The 18,486-nt window shown below is 32.3% G+C and overlaps 1 protein-coding gene across 1 annotated transcript; it reads right to left on the bottom strand.

Annotated features, from left to right (window-relative positions):
* Positions 1-3,428: 3,428 nt before the first annotated feature.
* Positions 3,429-9,246, bottom strand: LOC103490032 (casein kinase 1-like protein 2). Its single transcript, XM_008449397.3, has 14 exons — positions 8,712-9,246; positions 8,598-8,638; positions 7,485-7,554; positions 7,244-7,392; positions 7,052-7,147; positions 6,893-6,963; positions 5,655-5,716; positions 5,440-5,503; positions 5,267-5,351; positions 5,030-5,156; positions 4,858-4,940; positions 4,463-4,523; positions 4,232-4,371; positions 3,429-4,154 (listed from the first exon to the last, which is right to left on the bottom strand). Exons 1-14 carry the CDS (start codon positions 8,785-8,787, stop codon positions 3,867-3,869), a joined length of 1,413 nt encoding a protein of 470 aa, XP_008447619.1. The 5' UTR covers positions 8,788-9,246; the 3' UTR covers positions 3,429-3,866.
* Positions 9,247-18,486: the final 9,240 nt, after the last annotated feature.

Below are 18,486 nucleotides of genomic sequence, written 5' to 3'. Positions count from 1 at the left end.
CATAATATAATTATTTTAGCTTTAAATTCAATTAATTATATAATCACATACATAATTAATCATAATTCTTTCACACAATTCCCCTATGCACAAATCACTTTAAACAACCAAATTCAACGTAAATTCCAAATTTCAATTAATTAGATATTTTCTCAAAATATCTAATAAACTCTAATTTTTACAAATCAAAGTTTTCTAACAATTAAATCAAATAACATCCAAAATAATTTTAACAATTTGTCAAAATTAAACTTAAGATAATTAAGAATAAAATTATCTTAATTTGGGGCGTTACATTCATATATTGCAAAAAATTCTACAATTCGAAATACGTTACTCTCAGATTAAAAAAAAATACTGATTACTAATGTAAGAAAAAAAATGAAATACTTAGAAATAAATACGAATAAGATGAAACAAACTTACTTCACCGGAAAACTTCACCGGCATACTATAATTTATTTCATAGGAAAAACATGAATAAAATGAAACACATATACACTCAATGAAAAAGTTGAAGGAAATGAATGAAATAAGAAAGAATAGACAGATGAGAGAAATATGCACTCATTAGAAAAGATTTCACGGGAAGAATAAAAAATGGACGGAGAGAGATGATTGAAAATATTAACGTACATTAATTCAACAGAAGGATAAGAAATGAAGGAAGAGAAAGATGATTGAAAATATTACCATTATCGTACTCAATATATACCATTTACATAGAATAATACATTAGGTGGGTGTCTTTTGACTAGAAATATTAAATGACTAAACCTATATTAAATGAAAAGAAGTCTATTAAATAATTAATAGTATAAATATATTAGTTTTAGTACAAATAATTAATGTAGTATAAAATATTTATGGTAAAAAATTATATCAATTTTCGTTTATATGTAATATTTAAAATTAATGATAAGGTTAAATCCGTCCATAAAATTAAGCAAATCTTATTATCGAAATTAATTGAGAATTTAAGACATCTGTATAAAATCGTAGCTAGATTAGGTCTTGTCTCTATTTTTTTTTTTTAAAAAACTGAAAAGTGAGAGTCTGAGCTTGAGAAGGCCTGTTAGGTGTTTTTGGAATAACGGTAGGAATAGAAAAAAGAAAAGAAAAGAAAAGAATAACTTGGGGCATTGAGGTTTTGGCTAGGTGAACATGTTTTTCTTGGAAAAAGTGTACTACACAGGGAAATTTGAATAAATATTGTAGTTTTGGAAAATAATTATTGATATATTGTAGTTTTAGTGTGTCTCTCCAATGTCTTGGGTTGAACCCAAGACATTCTCTCTCTCCATGAACCCAAGACATTGCTAATACTTTTTTAAATTTAATTTTTTTTTTAAATTTCTTGTCTCCCTTTGTATTTATTTTAATAGTTTTGTCAAACAAATTTAAATTTTGTTATTGTTATTCAATATTAAAGTTTATAGAATATTTATAAATAATTAAATAATTAGATGAACTGCTTTTAATAATGACGCGTAATTAAAAAATTAAATGTAAATTAAAATAATTTTTAATAACCAAATTACAATTATTTGATAATTTTTAATAACCAAATCAATGTGTTCCACAACCCGGGTCTTTTCAAAAATATTATAAAAGCGGCAAAGTATTTAGACTGTATAGAACAAATCCGATCGTTTAAATAACTGGATTACACGATCGTTTAGATTTCGATACACGATCGTTTAGATTTGGTTACCCCAAATCTAAACTATTTTTTTTTTCAAAATTTGGTATACAATCGTTTAGATTTGGTTGTTCCAAATCTAAACGATTTTTTTTTTCAAAATTTGGTATACAATCGTTTAGATTTGGCTACACGATCGTTTAGATTTGGCTACACAATCGTTTAAATTTGGGGTTTCAAATCTAAACGATTTTTTTTTAAAATTTGGTATACGATCGTTTAGATTTGGGGTTCCAAATGTAAACGATTTTTTTTTTCAATATTTGGTATACGATCGTTTAGATTTGGCTACACAATCGTTTAGATTTGGCTACACAATCGTTTAAATTTGGGGTTTCAAATCTAAACGATTTTTTTTTAAAAATTTGGTATACGATCGTTTAGATTTGGCTACACGATTGTTTAGATTTGGGGTTCCAAATGTAATCGATTTTTTTTCAAAATTTGGTATACGATCGTTTAGATTTGGCTACACGATTGTTTAGATTTGGGGTTCCAAATGTAATCGATTTTTTTTCAAAATTTGGTATACGATCGTTTAGATTTGGCTACACGATCGTTTACATTTGGTACAAAGAATCGTCTTTCTTCTTTTCTTTTTTACGCAGATGGTGTATAAAGAATCTTGTAAAAATTGGTTAGACATTAGAGTAACCAAAATTAAAAGATCATGTATAAAGAATATTGAAAATAAATCGTCTATACTAAATTTTGAAAAAAAAAATCGTTTAGATTTGGATACCCCATTGAGCTATCTGAGCTGCTTTCTTTGTTACCCGAGCCATGTAGGCTATTCTCTTCCAAAGTAAAGAAGGAGATGATAGGGATTTCAATTACTTCCAAACTCCAAATCCCAATGAATAGGATGTGAAATTGTGGGTGTATAGTTTGTATTAATTATAGGGTATTTGTGGATTCTATTACAAATGTATTTAGAAATCACATTTATCAATTAGGTAGGGGCATTTAAGGCATTGTTCTATTTATTATTTAAAAGTTTTCTGTTTTGATATTTTGTCAATTTAAAAATAAAATTGTCATTTATCTAAAGTAAATCTCTAATTTTGTTATTCCTCTTGTCAGCTTCTTTTAAAACTTATTGACATAATTATTTGGGTTGCTAATGATGCACCTGACCCAAAATTAATCCCGATATGAATTGGGAGTCAATTTTGCATGGTCTACCCCTCCAGGCCCTAATAAATGTTCGCTGCTAGAAGTTGAGTTGACTTAGTCTACCATATTGTATTATTAACTTAGAAGAGATTGATAGTGCAAGAACATACTTTTATTATTTTAAGGATAATGATCTAAGGTTATGAGTAAAATACTATGTGCCATTCGAAAAATTTTCAAGAAAAAGATTTGAAAAAAAGACATTGGATAGCTGTACTGAGAATAATTAGTAACATCCTTATTTCTCACTAAATGAAATTTTCTATCCATTCTAATACTTTTTGGTATTGATGATATAACCCTTTTTTAAATTATTCATCCCTTTCGTTTTTACTTTTAACATAAATATGTTGACAAAAAAAAAAAAAAAAAAAAAAAAAAAAATATATATATATATATATATATATATATAGAAAAAGTCTTGTGATTTATCAGAAGGGGGTATGGTATTCCTGAATCCCTCTTTGGTGTGGTAAAGAGAGAGACGCGTGTTTTACCAACTTAGGCTTAAAAGTGGCCAATGTTACCATTAGCCAAGGAATTCAGAGCATAAAACAACTAAAAACTAATTACACATTTCGTTTGTTCATTAACATTTCAATATCAATAATAATTAAAAAAAAACAAAAACAAAAGCCGAGGACCAAATACCAAAAACAAAATACAACAAAACAGTATCCAACAAAATAAATTAGAGAGAACCCAAGGCCAAAAAGGAAGCCACTACCTAACCCAAACTATTAAATAAAATGGCTTTCATTGAACCACCATAATAATAATCTCCTCTTTCCTAGAACCTTCTTCTTCTTTTTTTTTTTTCTTTCGTTTTTCTTTTTCTTTTTTCTTTTGTGACAGTAAAATGTTCTTCCTTTCCAACTTGCTGCTGTTGCTTTCCTAAAAACACAAATGAAAGCACAACTGCTCGACCGCCCAACCGTATTTACAACAGATAGGTATTGCTTGATAGCGAGCACGCGAGTGTTAACCGCTAATATTGAACCTTCTCATCTTGATTAAAATGGAGGCTTTCGATACCTCTAAGAGTGGACTCAAAGTTCCTGATGCCTGATATGTTTCTAGCCGAGGTCGAACGGTTCTGATCAGCTGGTGAATGCCTTTGTGCACTAGAGATTTTGTGTACAGCTCCAAAGCTTGGATCTGGAATTCCAAGGCGAGTTGGGTCGGATTCACATCCAAGGAGGGCTATATCTTGGGTGCTAGCGATTGCAGCTCGTCTTGATGATCCACTTGATTGTATAATATTGGAATTTGGTAGCTGGATGTGGATGATACAAGTTAAGAATGAAGAAAGAAAAGAAAACCATAAAAAACATGTAATCAGTAAGTACTCACTATGCGTTCCTTGGCAATAGCGTGATCGTTTGTGACTGGAGGTTTTTGTTTTGCAGTGCCTGTAACTGGACCAGAGTTTCTCCTTCGCAAGGGGTCTGCCGCTATCCAGCCACTCGGTGGTGGTCGACCTTCCTCACCACCTTCAAGATACGTTATCATTGAGATATGCAAGTAGCAAGATATTATGGTGCAAGGAACTCCAAGACAAACCAAAATAAGACAAATAACTACCAGTGTGCCTATCAGCATTTGCTATAGCCATAGGTACTCCAGAACTTGGTCCAGCACCGCCCTAGAGTTCAAAATGTTACATGAATTAAGGATAAATGAGCAATATAGGCCCTTTGAATACCATTTGATTTTTAGTTGTTGCTTAATTATGTAGTTTCTACCAATGTTTTAACAAGACAAGCCAAGTTTTGAAAGCTAAAATAAGTCATTTTTAGATTTTTTTTTTGTTTGAAATTTGGCTAAGATTCAACTCTTACTACTTTCAAAGGGTGAAAACCATGGTAAGAAATGTTGAGGAAATATGCTTAATTTCAAAAACCAAAAACCAAATAGTTATCAAAACGAGCCATAACTAATCAGAGAAAGATCAATCTCGTATGCATTCCAAAACTTACAATGGCACGAGTAGGTGGGGCAGTTATCTGGGATTGCTGATACTTCAAAATGGTCCAATCAAACACATAATCGAACTGAAAACCTGAAAAAGCATGCCTTTATTTAAATTAAAACAATACAACGACACTAAAAAATTTATAGGAATGGAAAAGTCAATTAAAAATTTCAAACCTTCACGAATGAAAAGGTCACGGAAGAGTCTTTTTAGATAAGCATAGTCTGGCTTATCATCAAACCTTAATGATCGACAATAATGGAAGTATGAAGCAAATTCAGTAGGATATCCACGACAAAGGGCCTAAAGGCAGAATAATATGCACAATATGTCAGTTAATCTAATTGGATTTCATAATATCTGACGGTAATTATCATTGGCAAGAAGCCACCCAAAGACACGGATAATCTAACCTCTATAGAAGTGGAGACCTTCTTTTCACTAATCTTTTCGTACTTTTGTTTCTTCGTTCCTGCTTTAAGTCCCTGCCAAGGAAGACTATAGAGATGACACGTTACCACTCCATATTTGATATTTCACAATATAAAAGTGTCGCATATTGATATGATAACACAAAAATCCTTACCTCCCCCTTAAAAAATACATAAGAACATATCCAAGTGATTCTAAATCATCCCGGCGGCTTTGTTCTGCACAATATGAAAGCAAATTATAAGGAAGCAGAAGAACACAGACCTCATAACGTTTCTATCATCTTCCTCCAATTCTCTCAATTTATGCTTTATGACGTTTGTGTTGTGGAAAGGAGAGATCTAACAGAGAAAAAGGGGAAAGAGATACCAATGCCAAGATGGGTATTCATGCTTGCATATCTTGCAGTTCCTGTCAAATTCTTGTTTTCTCTGCAAATAGTCAGCAGATTACATTCGTCAAACTCAGGGAAATAGTTGCCATGATCAACAAATAAAAGCCAAGTGCCTTTTAAATATAAATATATTTGTAGCATCGATACCATCCCTCCTACACTAGGAGACAATATCTTTTAATACACATTCGACAAGAAGGGCCAAACAAGGGACATTGGTGTACAATCTAACTTAAAGCCCCAAATCCTAACCAACAGACCCAGACAGAAAATGCCAGTGGGGTAGATGCCAGAATCATTTTTACCTCTCTTCTGAACCAAAATTAGTAAATATGCTTTTTGTGATAGCTAAGAACTGAATTAAAAACGAAAAACAAAACAAATAAATGAGCAATCTTACATTCTACTCTAGGATAGTTTTTCTTTTCGTTCTTCCTATGAAAATAACGACTTTTATTGAGGAAAAATGAAAGACTACACAGGCTTACAAAAACCAAACTCACAAAAAAAAAAAAAAAGAGACTCCCATTACAAGGAGCTCCAACTATGCAACGTCACATCTATAGAACAATTACAAAAGGTCTTTGGCATCGAAGACCAAAGAAAAACATGAAAAGAACAAGGGACCAAAACTCTCTAGAATCCCTCCCCACTCCCCTAAACATCCCAGTGTTCCGCTCACCCCACAAAACCCATAGGACTGTACACACTCTGACAAGCCAAAGAAACTGGCCGGTCTCCCCAAGAGGCGGATTGAGGAGGAATTAACCTTTCTACCCTAGGATGGTTGAAAAATGGTATTCTAATGAATTTTATAAAACAAATTTTAAGATATCTTTTTAAATGGTTGTCCAGAATGAAGAAATGGCATGCTAAGTAACATCACGAGCTTCCAAGGCATAGCGTCAGTCTGTCAGAGCATCTTAAGCATTAATGAAGTCCCAGTAGAAGTTGTACAATACATTAGCAATTAATTCATTGATAAGAAAGCATTCACTGATCAAGAAAGAAGTAGGCATATTAGATTTGAACAATAAAACATTACACTATAACTCATACATCATCTACAAATTTATGCCCCAAACAACACTGCTCAAAATCAGTAACAATAAATACTTCATCTAATATCATAAAACAGCATTTAAATAAATTCACTATCAAACGATAGCAATATGAATTAAACGATAGCAACCTTTAATTATAAACAACTGACCTGTAAGGAATGTGCTGATGAGTTGAAGTGTCTCTGTACTTTTTAGCTAACCCAAAGTCAATGGCATAGACCTATGTCAGCATGGATACAGGACACTGAATGAATATAACAAAAATGAACATGAATGCTAAATCCTACAACAAATTGAAGAATTGAAACCTGATTTGCACGCCTGCCTAAGCCCATAAGAAAATTATCTGGTTTGATATCCCGGTGTAGAAAGGACTTGGAATGGACAAATTCCACCCGATTGATCTAAAATGGAGGCAAAGATATCAAAGTGTTCATAAAAAAGAACATGAAGTAAACCAGACGTAGAGATGGATGAACTCAATCAATTTTTATTGTTACCATCTGATCTGCAAGCATAAGAACAGTTTTAAGAGACAATTTTCTGCTGCAGAAGTTAAATAAATCTTCAAGGCTAGGGCCCAACAAATCAATCACAAGAACATTATAGTCTCCCTCGACGCCAAACCACCTCACATTTGGAATTCCAGCTGTCAAAATTGGGAAAAGTTTGCGAACATGAATAATAAGGTGTGCAACTTGCAAAGAAGATATTTTAAGACTTAAGAGTAATGTTTATTACTTCCTCCTTGTAGTATTTTATATAGCTTTGATTCATACAGCAGTTGTGGATGTTTCGTCTTCACATTTTCCTGGAAATAGAAACTACATCAGGACATGCAAATATTGCTTGTTATTGTAGTAAACACTATATGCCAGGAAACAAAAATCAATTTGCGCCGATCACATCATCACGTCCATCCAGCCAAAAAGGAAAGAAGCAACTAATTTCAGGCTTAATTCCTGCCAACGGCTAACGAAGTACCAAGGCAATAACTTATCGGCGGCATCTTATCATGGAAACGTTATTATCCTATCCTACAGTGAACTTAAATACTGAAAAACAACAAGATAAATGAATACCTGATCCATGATAGATGCAATGCATGAGTTTCTTGATCATACTTTTCTACCTATAATTCCCATCACTTTCAACTTGGTTCAAGAATTCTAGCCTTTTTGTCATCTTCATGCGACTTGTCTTATGGCCAGAGTTCTTAGTAATTCCTATGGCTAGACCCTCTCTTGTAATTCCACTATCAATGGAATTCTCTATGGATGATTCTCATTCAAAGAAAAAAGGAATAAACTTGGGAGAACTATGGACTTTGAACCTAGGGCCATAACCATGGAATGGAGTAGTTGTGTTATAACATCAACCTTTTGTATGAGAATACTCATTATTGATGATTAACATAACCTCATTAAGTCGTTATATAGATTCCGACAGAACCCAAACCAACTCAACGTGGAGACCCATTCTGCACAGATACCTAAACAAAGGACCTTGCATGAACTAACTTTTCAGGTGCCTTCTGGCTCTACAAAAACTCTTAACACCTCCTTCAGGAAGCTCTACTTTCCAGCTACTGTTGCTTGCGTTTACGGTCTCGGTTGAAAGTTAAGGTAATGAATTATGTCCTGCCTCAGATTTTAATACCACCAAATTAAATATATTTAACACGAAAACTACTCTAGTCAAACACACAACACGCCAATTTCAAGAGAAGAAGAAGAAGAAAATAACAGGAGAGAACGAAACGGTCCATAAATATTGAGAACATATTGTCAAACATCTCGATAAATTTTCAACGACAGCCGCAAAAACAGACCAATTCCAAAAGAATTTACTCACAAGCTTAATTGCAACTTCTTCATTCGTCTGAATATTAGTACCTGAAATTAAATTGAAAAAAGAATTAAAAAAAGCGACAAATGATAACGCATAAACAGCATAAAAAGAACAAACCGAGATAGATCTCTCCGAACGATCCGCTTCCAATCTTCCGACCGAGTTTAAATTTGTTTCCAACTCGAGGCTCCATGATGCAACCTCACGCAGAATCAACAAAAAGAGGGGGGAAAAACCCTAGGATTATTCAGAAGAAAAAAAAAAAGAAACAAAAACTCCAAGGCGGAAAAAAGAGAGAGACACCGTCACGGTCTTGGATTGACAACTAGAAGGCCGGACAGATGATGATGATGATGATCAAGAAGCAAGAAATGGGTTGGCGATTGAAATGATGAAGGAAAGAAGAAAGCGATGATGGAATTGAGAAAAGGGGTCGTTTTTCATCCTAAAAAATTAGGGTTGTTGATAGTTGTAGAAGAAGAAGAAGAAGAAGAAAGAAGAAGAAGAAGAAGAAGACGAGGAAGAGGAATCGAAGAACATAGAATTGTTAATATTATTATTAATATTATTACACATAGAAAACTCCATTGATTCTGTTTCTGTTTTCTCTCTCTAGCTCTGATCCAATCGAAGCGGAAATGGCAAATTGCTTACAGTTACAATCCTTTATTAAAGGGCTTTTGTCTTTTCGTTTTTTATTTATAATTTTGTAATTAATTGACTTATTTTTGGTTTCGGATTCTTCGCTACACAAACGACGTCGTTGAGTACAAAAGTGTTCGCTAAGCGCTTAATCCAAACGCTGAATTGTCTCTGCTCTGTCATTTAATGATGTTGACACACAAGGAATCTAATTTTATCTATATTCCTTCCTTTCCAAATTATTATTTTTTTTACTTAATTGTAACTTCCCCTACTTACCAATTATATTTTATGCCTCCAATTTTCATCCTATCCTATCCTAACATCTTTTAAACAAACATTCCAAAGGTGTATCCTATCAATCCCTATGTTACCCTCCATTCAACCCCTTACTTCAACTACTATTTTTTATTAACAAATCTTTATTCTTTTCTTACTAAACTACCCATATCTTATTTATTATTTAAGAAAATGTTTATGTTACACCACAAATTTTAATTACATAATCCAAAGGGTTGTATCGAATATTCAACTATTTTTATTGTTTATAATGATCCTTTGGTTTGTTTAAAACATCTACATCAACCTATTTTTATTTTTATTATGATCTATTATAAATAGATTATCATATTTTACAATATTTATAAATATTTTTAAAAATTTTGTCATCTAAAAATGATTTTTTTCATGAAAACTAGATATCTCACTTTCAAAATTTTAATAACGATGATTAAATTGAAAATTTGAAAAACAAACGTGTTAGTTTAAAAATTTAGAGTTTAAATATAAATTATATAGTCGGACAAAACGTGAAAAGCAATTTAACTATCTTTTAGTATAACTTTAGTGAAAATGATATTTATTGCATATTGGAATAATAAACTCCCAAAGTAACTTTTACATTTTCTTTAATAATAAAACAATTTATATTTATTGCTTAATGGATTGATAAACGTATTATTTTAGGACATGAATAATAAATGTTTCTATACGCTATATTTATTTCTAAATATTTTTAACATACACTTTTAAACTTACTAGGTTATATCAACTTTTACTCCCAACTTAGAACTTTATCCAAATGAATTTAAAATTTAAATAACCTTAAAAGTTTTAATTTATATTGAGTTTATCTTTTGTTCAAAGAAAAAAAAAACTTAAATGTTGGTGTTTGTGAGTCTCTAAGCGTACTACTATAAAGTATTGACATGCGACATTTTTTATTTTTTAAATAATTTTTTAAAACTATTTTTTCTTTTCTAGTAGAGAAATGGAAAGCACAAAGTTAAACATAATTCCGATTACATCTAAGAATGATTGATGCACAAAACAAGAAATTAAATTAATGTTTTAAAAATTTACAAATTCAAACAAAATTCTCAACCTCCTTTAGTTAACCATTTCTATATAGATTGGCATATATGTATAAAAGTTAATAGGGTAAAAGTTATTTATTTTATCTATGTGAGAAGTTTACATGATGATAATAAACTTGGAGTATTGCGTATTGTGCATACCACTATATACGAGAGATTTAGAATATCATAAAAGAAAAGATATATTATTAAATCTAATGGATTGGCCTAAAATAGGAGGGCCACACTATTTTGATAAGACCAAGTTTAGATACAAAGTGTTTTGAGAATAATAAATAAATAAAGTTAAAAAAGGAAGTATTGAAATTTATTTTAGACGTTATAGATAAGAACAATAATGGAGAATTGTTTCTCAACTTTTATTTTGGTTGGAGAATGAAGAATATTCTGTCCATTTCACTTTCCCATTTTCTGGCACGTGCCAATTCCACAACACCAAAATTTCATTCATAAGATTCCTTAAAAGTAATGAAAAGAAAATCTATTAATACTAAAACATGTTAATAAGTCAATTCGAATATAGCTTAAGCTTAATGAACAAGAAGTATTATTCTTTTTTTATCTCAAATATTTTTTCTTTTTTAAAGTTATAATAAACTACAAAATTCACGTATCCATGAAAACTTTGAATGGTAAGATATGAGCTCCCGAATTTATATAAATTTTAAAATTTGTTGTTCAAACTTACAATCACTACAAGAAATCGAGGTTCTCCCAACACAGAAAAAGGCGTCGAAAGAACAAATGTCGGGAAAGACATATTATTTTGACAACAATTTTCACACGTCGGGAGAATGTCCTTTTCCTGACGCCGTGATATAGACGTCGAAAAAGACGTTGGAAATAATAACTTATCCCAATGCGGCATGCAAGCATTGAGAACCATCAATCGAAAATTATCAAACATTAATTGTATCAGATAGATATTCCCAACGCATCCTGCATGGCGTTGGGGACTTCGTCGGGAGTAAGGGGATCTCCCGACGCTATTTTTATGCGACAGAAATGGCGTCAGGAGTAATGTGAGATCCCCAAAACCATTAATTATTCATCGAAAACGACGTCAGGAGTAAGGGAATCTCTCGACGTTTTCGTGCTATGTCGGGAGTTCTCCTATAAAATTGATGTTTCAGTTTTGTGAAACACAGAAATGAAACGAAAGAGAGACAAAGGACGAGAGAACGATTCCATCATCGATCGAAGAGAAGAGAAGCATCCAACCATCAGCAAGCTCAGTCGCTGCCGTGAGCTTGCCGTCGTCCCTCTCCCGTCGTCTGCCACCACACATTCCTAGTTGAGGTAAGTTTAAAATCTTAAAAAAATGTTAGTTTAGGTTAGGTTTATTTAAATAGTTTTTGTTTTTGTTTTTTAAAATTAGTTTTAGGATTTTAATAATGAATTAATTGTAGGATATTGTTTAGGAATAGGATTTTTATAATGAGAATTTTGAATGTGGATTGAAGGGGGAGGGGGTAATTTGAGAAATTGATTTAGAGAATTGAAATTTTGAATGTGTGTGTTGACTTTGAAGAGGGGGAGTGGGGTTTAATTGAATATTTGAATGGGGTGGGTTGAAAATTAGAGGGGAGGGAGGTTTGAATTGAAATGTTGAGGGGGGAGGGGTTGAATTGAAATTTTGAAGGGGAGGGTTGAATTGCAATTTTGAAGGGGAGGAGAGGTTGAATTCAAAGTTTGAGGGAGGGTTGAATTGAAATTTTGAGGGAGAGTTGAATTGAAAATTTGAAAGGGGGATTGAATTGAAATTTTGAAGTGGTGGGTTAAATTGAAATTTTGAAGGGGTGAGAGATTTGAATTGAAAATTTGAGGGATTAGGGTTGAAAATTTAAGGGGGGAGAGGGGACAATGGCTATTATTGTGTTAAAAATTTTATAATATGTGTTAAGATTCGTTTTAGCTATCCAGCAGTTATGGTAGCCTTTAGTTCATTTTTAATAGTTTATTTTTTTAGTAGTTTTGAATAACTTTGTTGTTGATTTGGGATGACTATCATGTAGTTATGGTAGCCTTTTTGTTTTGAATATGTTTGTATTTCTAAGGATTTGAAGGGGTGGTAGTAGGATAGCTTGTAAGGTAGCGTTGTTGGAAGGGGTCGACATGATGCGAAGATTAAAGTTGTTTGTGGTTAATAATTAGGTTATGTTGGCTATCCTGCAGTTATGGTAGCCTCTCTGTAGTTTGAAGTTAGTTTTAGTGAAATTTTTGAAATGACAATATACAGTGATGATATGCATATATATGTACTAAACTTAGCCACTTTTGTATCATTGTAGGACCCGCAGTGTATAATGGCGCACAAGGCTCGTTTGGAGACGTACGGCTTTCTTTGCGCTTTTTTGTAATATGAACATTAAATATTTTGTTGAATTTGTTTTTGTATTTTTTAATTTACTAATTTATTTTAAATTTTCTTTAATTTAATCGAAAACGAATGTGAATATTTCAGAAAATAGAGACTTGATTGAAAAACATTACAGGAAAATGTTTCAAGAAAAAAAAATAAAAATTACATATTTAAAATATAAAAAAATGTATTAAAAATATTTTCCGACGCAATAAAACGTCGAAAATATGCTGCAAACGTCACATCGAGGATAATTATTCCTAACGCATGTACAACATCGAATATAAACACGTCAAGAGTAGTTGTTTCCAACGTACAAATGGTGTTGAAACTGTGGACGTCAGGGATTACCTATTGCCGACACATCGGAGACGTTGAGAGAAGGTTATTCCTGATGTCTTGTCGATGACGCTTTAGGAATTGGTCTCCCGATGCATTTCTTTCGACAGTCTTCCAAATGTTCCTTTCTACGTTGGGAATTCTTTTTCTGATGTCTTTACCACTTCTGCCGACGTTTTCGTGCGTCAGGAGTCTCATCACTTCTTGTAGTGAATATTGTATTAGTTTTAACCATAGTGTAATTTTGAGATTTTAGTTTTTACATTTAAAGGTCCAATTTCTAAAACTATTATAAATTTTGTAATTTTAACACTTGTATAAGTTTGAGCATTCAATTTTTATAATTAAAACTTTTAGAGTATAGTTGCAAATATCACTATATATACTTCATGATTAGTTTTTACAATTTGTTCAAAATGTAGTTCATACATCATTTGGTTTAATCTCTTATCCATAAATGAACAAAAAAAATTGACATTTTCATTACGTTTTAGAAGAATCAATGAAACTAAAAAAAAAATCCAACAAAATATATTTATTGGGAACTTAATGTCGACATTAATAACAAGACAAACAATTAACTCAAATTGATAGAGGTGCTAGAAAGTCTATATTAGGATAATTTTTCACTATAAATGAAGGAGTAGTAGTGTGAAGAAGCGTAAAACAAACTTATATAGCTAACTCAACAATGAAAGTTGAATATGTAGCTGCTTGCGAAGCGGCAAAGCAGTATGTCTGAGAAAAGACTTGACAGATTAGAAGTTGTTCTAAATATACATCTGATAATCACTTTATATTGTGACAACAGTGGTGTAGTTGCAAATTCAAGAGAACCTAAAAGCCATAAACGGGAAAAGCATATAGAACGCAAGTACTATTTTATCAGGAAAATAGTACATCGTGGTGATGTTGTGGAGACCCAGGCATATATCTTCTAAGCAAAACATTGTTGATCTTTTTACAAAAGCCCTCACGGGTAAAATGTTTGAGGTCACCTAATGAAGCAAAAGCAGTTTTAAATCATGAGATGTTTAGAACTGTTAACACTCAAAATAAAAGGCAAAGAATTTCTCCAAATAACAATACCTATCTTTGACATTTAAGATTAAGTCACATAAATCTCAATTGGACCGGAAGATTGGTAAAGAATGAACTTCCAAACGAGTTAGAAGATCATTCATTACCTCCTAATGAATGATCTTTTAACTCGTTTGGAAGTCCATTATTTACCTCCATGTGAATCTTGTCTTAAAGGAAAAATGACAAAAAGACCTTTTACTGGAAAAGGTTATAGACCCAAAAAGCCTTTAGGACTTATACATTTATACCATTGTGGTCCAATGAATGTAAAAGCTAGAGGAAGTTTTAAATACTTCACCTCTTTTATAGATGATTATTCAAGGTATGATTATTTATACTTAATAGAGCATAAGTCTGAAGCTCTTGAAAAGTTAAAGAAGTATAAGGTTGAAGTTGAAAATCTATTAAGTAAAAAGATTAAAATACTTCGATCTGATCAAGGTGGAGAGTACATGGATTTGAGATTCCAAGATTATATGGTAGAACAGGAAATCCAATTCCAACTCTCAGCACCTGGTTCACCTCAACAAAATGGTGTATCAGAAAGAAGAAATAGAACCTTATTAGACATAGTTCGTTCAATGATGAGTTATGCTTAATTGTCTAGCTCGTTTTGAGGGTATGCAGTAGAGATTGCAGTTCATATCTTAAACAATGTTCCGTCGAAGAGTGTTTCTAAAACCCCTTTCGAGTTATGGAGAGGAAGTAAACCTAGTTTAAGTCACTTCAGAATCTAGGATTGTCCAGCACACGTATTAGTGACAAATCCTAAGAAGTTGAAACCTCGTTCAAGGTTATGCCAATTTGTTGGTTACCCTAAAGAGACGAGAGGTGGTCTATTCTTCAATCCACAAGAAAACAGAGTGTTTGTATTTACAAATGCTACTTTCTTGGAAGAAGACCACATGAGAGATCATAAACCACGAAACAAATTAGTATTAAATGAAGCTACTGATGAATCAACAAGGGTTGTTGATGAAGTTGGTCCCTCATCAAGAGTTGATGAAACCACCACATCAAGTTAGTCTCTCATCCTTCTCAATCGTTGAGAATGCCTTGACGCAGTGGGAGGATTGTATCACAACCTAACCGTTACTTGGATTTAACTAAAACTCAGGTTGTCATACCAAATGATGGTGTTGAGGATCCATTGTCCTATAAACAGGCAATGGATGATGTAGATAAGGACCAATGGGTCAAAGGCATGAACCTTGAAATGAAATCTATGTACTTCAATTCAGTGTGGGAGCATGTAGATCTACTTGAAGGGGTAAAACGTATAGGGTGCAAAGGGATCTATAAGAGAAAGAGAGATTTAGTTGGGAAGGTACAGACCTTCAAAGCTAGACTTGTAGCAAAAGGGTATATCCAAAGTGAAAGGGTTGACTATGAGGAAACTTTTTCCTCTGTTGCTATACTAAAGTCTATAAGGATTCTCTTGTCCATAGCCACTTTTTATGATTATGAAATACGACAAATGGATGTCAAGACTGCTTTTCCAAATGACAATCTTAAAGAGAGTATCTTTATGTCTCAGCCCGAGGTGTTTATAATTTAAGGTCAAGAGCAAAAAGTTTGCAAACTGAATCAATCCATTTATGGGTTGAAACAAGCATCTAGATCTTGGAACATTAGGTTTAATACTGCGATCAAATCCTACGATTTTGACCAAAACGTTGATGAACCTTGTGTATATAAGAAAATCAACAAAGGTAAAGTAGCTTTCTTAGTACTTTATGTGGACGATATCCTCCTCATTGGAAATGATGTGGGATACTGACGTTAAAACTTGGCTAGCAGCCCAATTCCAAATGAAATGATTTGGAAGTTGTTCCAAACATGAACTTGTCCATCACTCTATATTGTGATAACAATGCGACAGTAGCCAATTCTAAAGAACCTCGCAGCCACAAACGAGGGGAACACATAGAGAGGAAGTATCACCTGATACAGGAGATTGTGCAACGAGGGGATGTAATCGTCACCGAGATCGCTTCGGAGCACAACATTGCTGATCCATTTACGAAGACTCTCACGGCTAAAGTGTTCGAGGGTCATCTAGAAAGTCTAGGTCTACGAGATATGTACATTAGGTAACCTAGGACAAGTGGGAGATGTGTAATAGGTATGATGATGCCCTAGTTTATTGTATTTGTACATATACATTTTATGTAATATGCATGTACATTTTACCATTTCCAATGTTTAAGGATTACTTTATTATGTACATCTCATAGTGACTAGAGTTTTAGTCTAAGTGGGAGTTTGTTGGGTTTTATGTCCTAAAACTCGTAGATAGTAAATATAATCCATTGACCGTTATTAATAAACTATTTTATTATTATAATTTCAATAAGTGTTATTGATTATATTATTAGTTTTGTTTTAATAACCCAAATCCAATAAACTAACATCCTAAAATGTTTGATGAGTCTTGAGCTGTATGTAGAGACATACGAGGAACAACATTCAAGATCAGCTTAAAAGGTCTATAGTGTAGGGTTAAGGCTGGTTACCTTATCCTAGTAACACTATGGATACGTCTCACTTTGTATTTGATACAAACACATTGATCCAATGCGTTCATGTATGCGACATGCGAGTGAGGGTATCCTATGCAATGAGTTTGCATAAGACCGGATCATGAAATAGTAATCACTAGATGTAACTTTGTTAACTAGTTAGGTTTCTATTTCATTAGGATGACCTAGGTAACTTAGTCTTAATCCTGAGTGTATTATGAACTCCTGTTTGCGAGGGATTGTTCTTTGATTTGTATGGGTGAGAGTGGCCAGATTGCCGACTCAATATGCTTATTATTTTGGGGACAAGATCGAGTGGGGAGTTGGGAACATAATCACACAATACGGAATTCACTCATTTCTGCCTTTAGGGTAAGTAGATAAGTGTTCCCTTAAATGGTGTATCCATAACTTGAACAAAGGGTCCTATCCTCTCTATGGCATGAGAGGGGTTTTTGTTTAGTGGTTGGAACATAAATAGGTTGTCCATTAGAGGAGCACTGTTATTTAAGGACTAGAAGTAATCCAGAGGTAAAACAATAATTTGACCCAGGTGGTGTAACGAACACTTGTCATGTGAAGGACTAACTTACTGGTATTGGTCTATATCTGTGGACATAGAAATATATCTACAGTGAGAAGAGTTCAGCTGTGAGTCTTTAGTGGAGTGTACACACAGTTAACGAATATTTATTAATGTGGCTAATGAGTTTAGCCAATTAATCTCATATCGTTGTAGCTTCTAATCTGTAGATCTATTAGGTCCCTTTCCTAGCTCATAAAGAGTAATGAGATTTATTTATATTGGTTGTAATTTGAAATGTTCAAATTTACTTTGGAAATTAATATAATGTATGTTGATAAATTATAATATAAAGTTTATATTTTAATTAGACTTCATTACATAAATTTAATTTTGGATATGATTCAAAAATTAAATTATGAGAGAATAAAATATTTGAATGAGTTCAAATATTAGTTTAATGTGAATTAGATTCATATTAAAACTATAAGTTAAAATTTAATGTGTATGTGATACATATTAAAACTATAGATTATGAGAAAAATTTGTTTTTGAATATGATTCAAATTTTGGATTAAATTAAATATAGGATATTTGATTTAGAAATTAATTAATTGGAGAATTAATTAATAGTTTAGTTTAATTTGATTTAATTAAATTAATTAAATTAAAATTTACAGGTTATGCGAGAGATATTCATTTAAATATGATTTAAATGATTAATTAAATATGATTTAATTAATTATTTATTTTAATATATATTAATTTAATATTGATTTATTAAATTAATAGGGAACGTGAGTGATTTTCCCACGTTTCCATTTATTTTCTCAACTTCCCACTTCTTCCGTCTAAAGAAGAGGAAATTTTTTGTGTAACAAAACAGAAGAATTGTTCTATGAGTTCAGTGATTCTAAAGACTCTCTAATTCTCTCTGAAAAAAATTTTCTCTGTAAAAAAAAATTCCCTCCAATTGGTTCCCACAAACCATCTCAATTTAGATAATAAGAAGGTTTCCAAGTGGTGGTGTTCCCCATTGTGGAGT

Source organism: Cucumis melo, chromosome 4 (assembly GCF_025177605.1).
Source record: "Cucumis melo cultivar AY chromosome 4, USDA_Cmelo_AY_1.0, whole genome shotgun sequence".
Taxonomy (NCBI): Eukaryota; Viridiplantae; Streptophyta; class Magnoliopsida; order Cucurbitales; family Cucurbitaceae; genus Cucumis; species Cucumis melo.
Note: the sequence above shows the minus strand (reverse complement) of the source record. Positions and strands in the feature narration are given on the sequence as shown.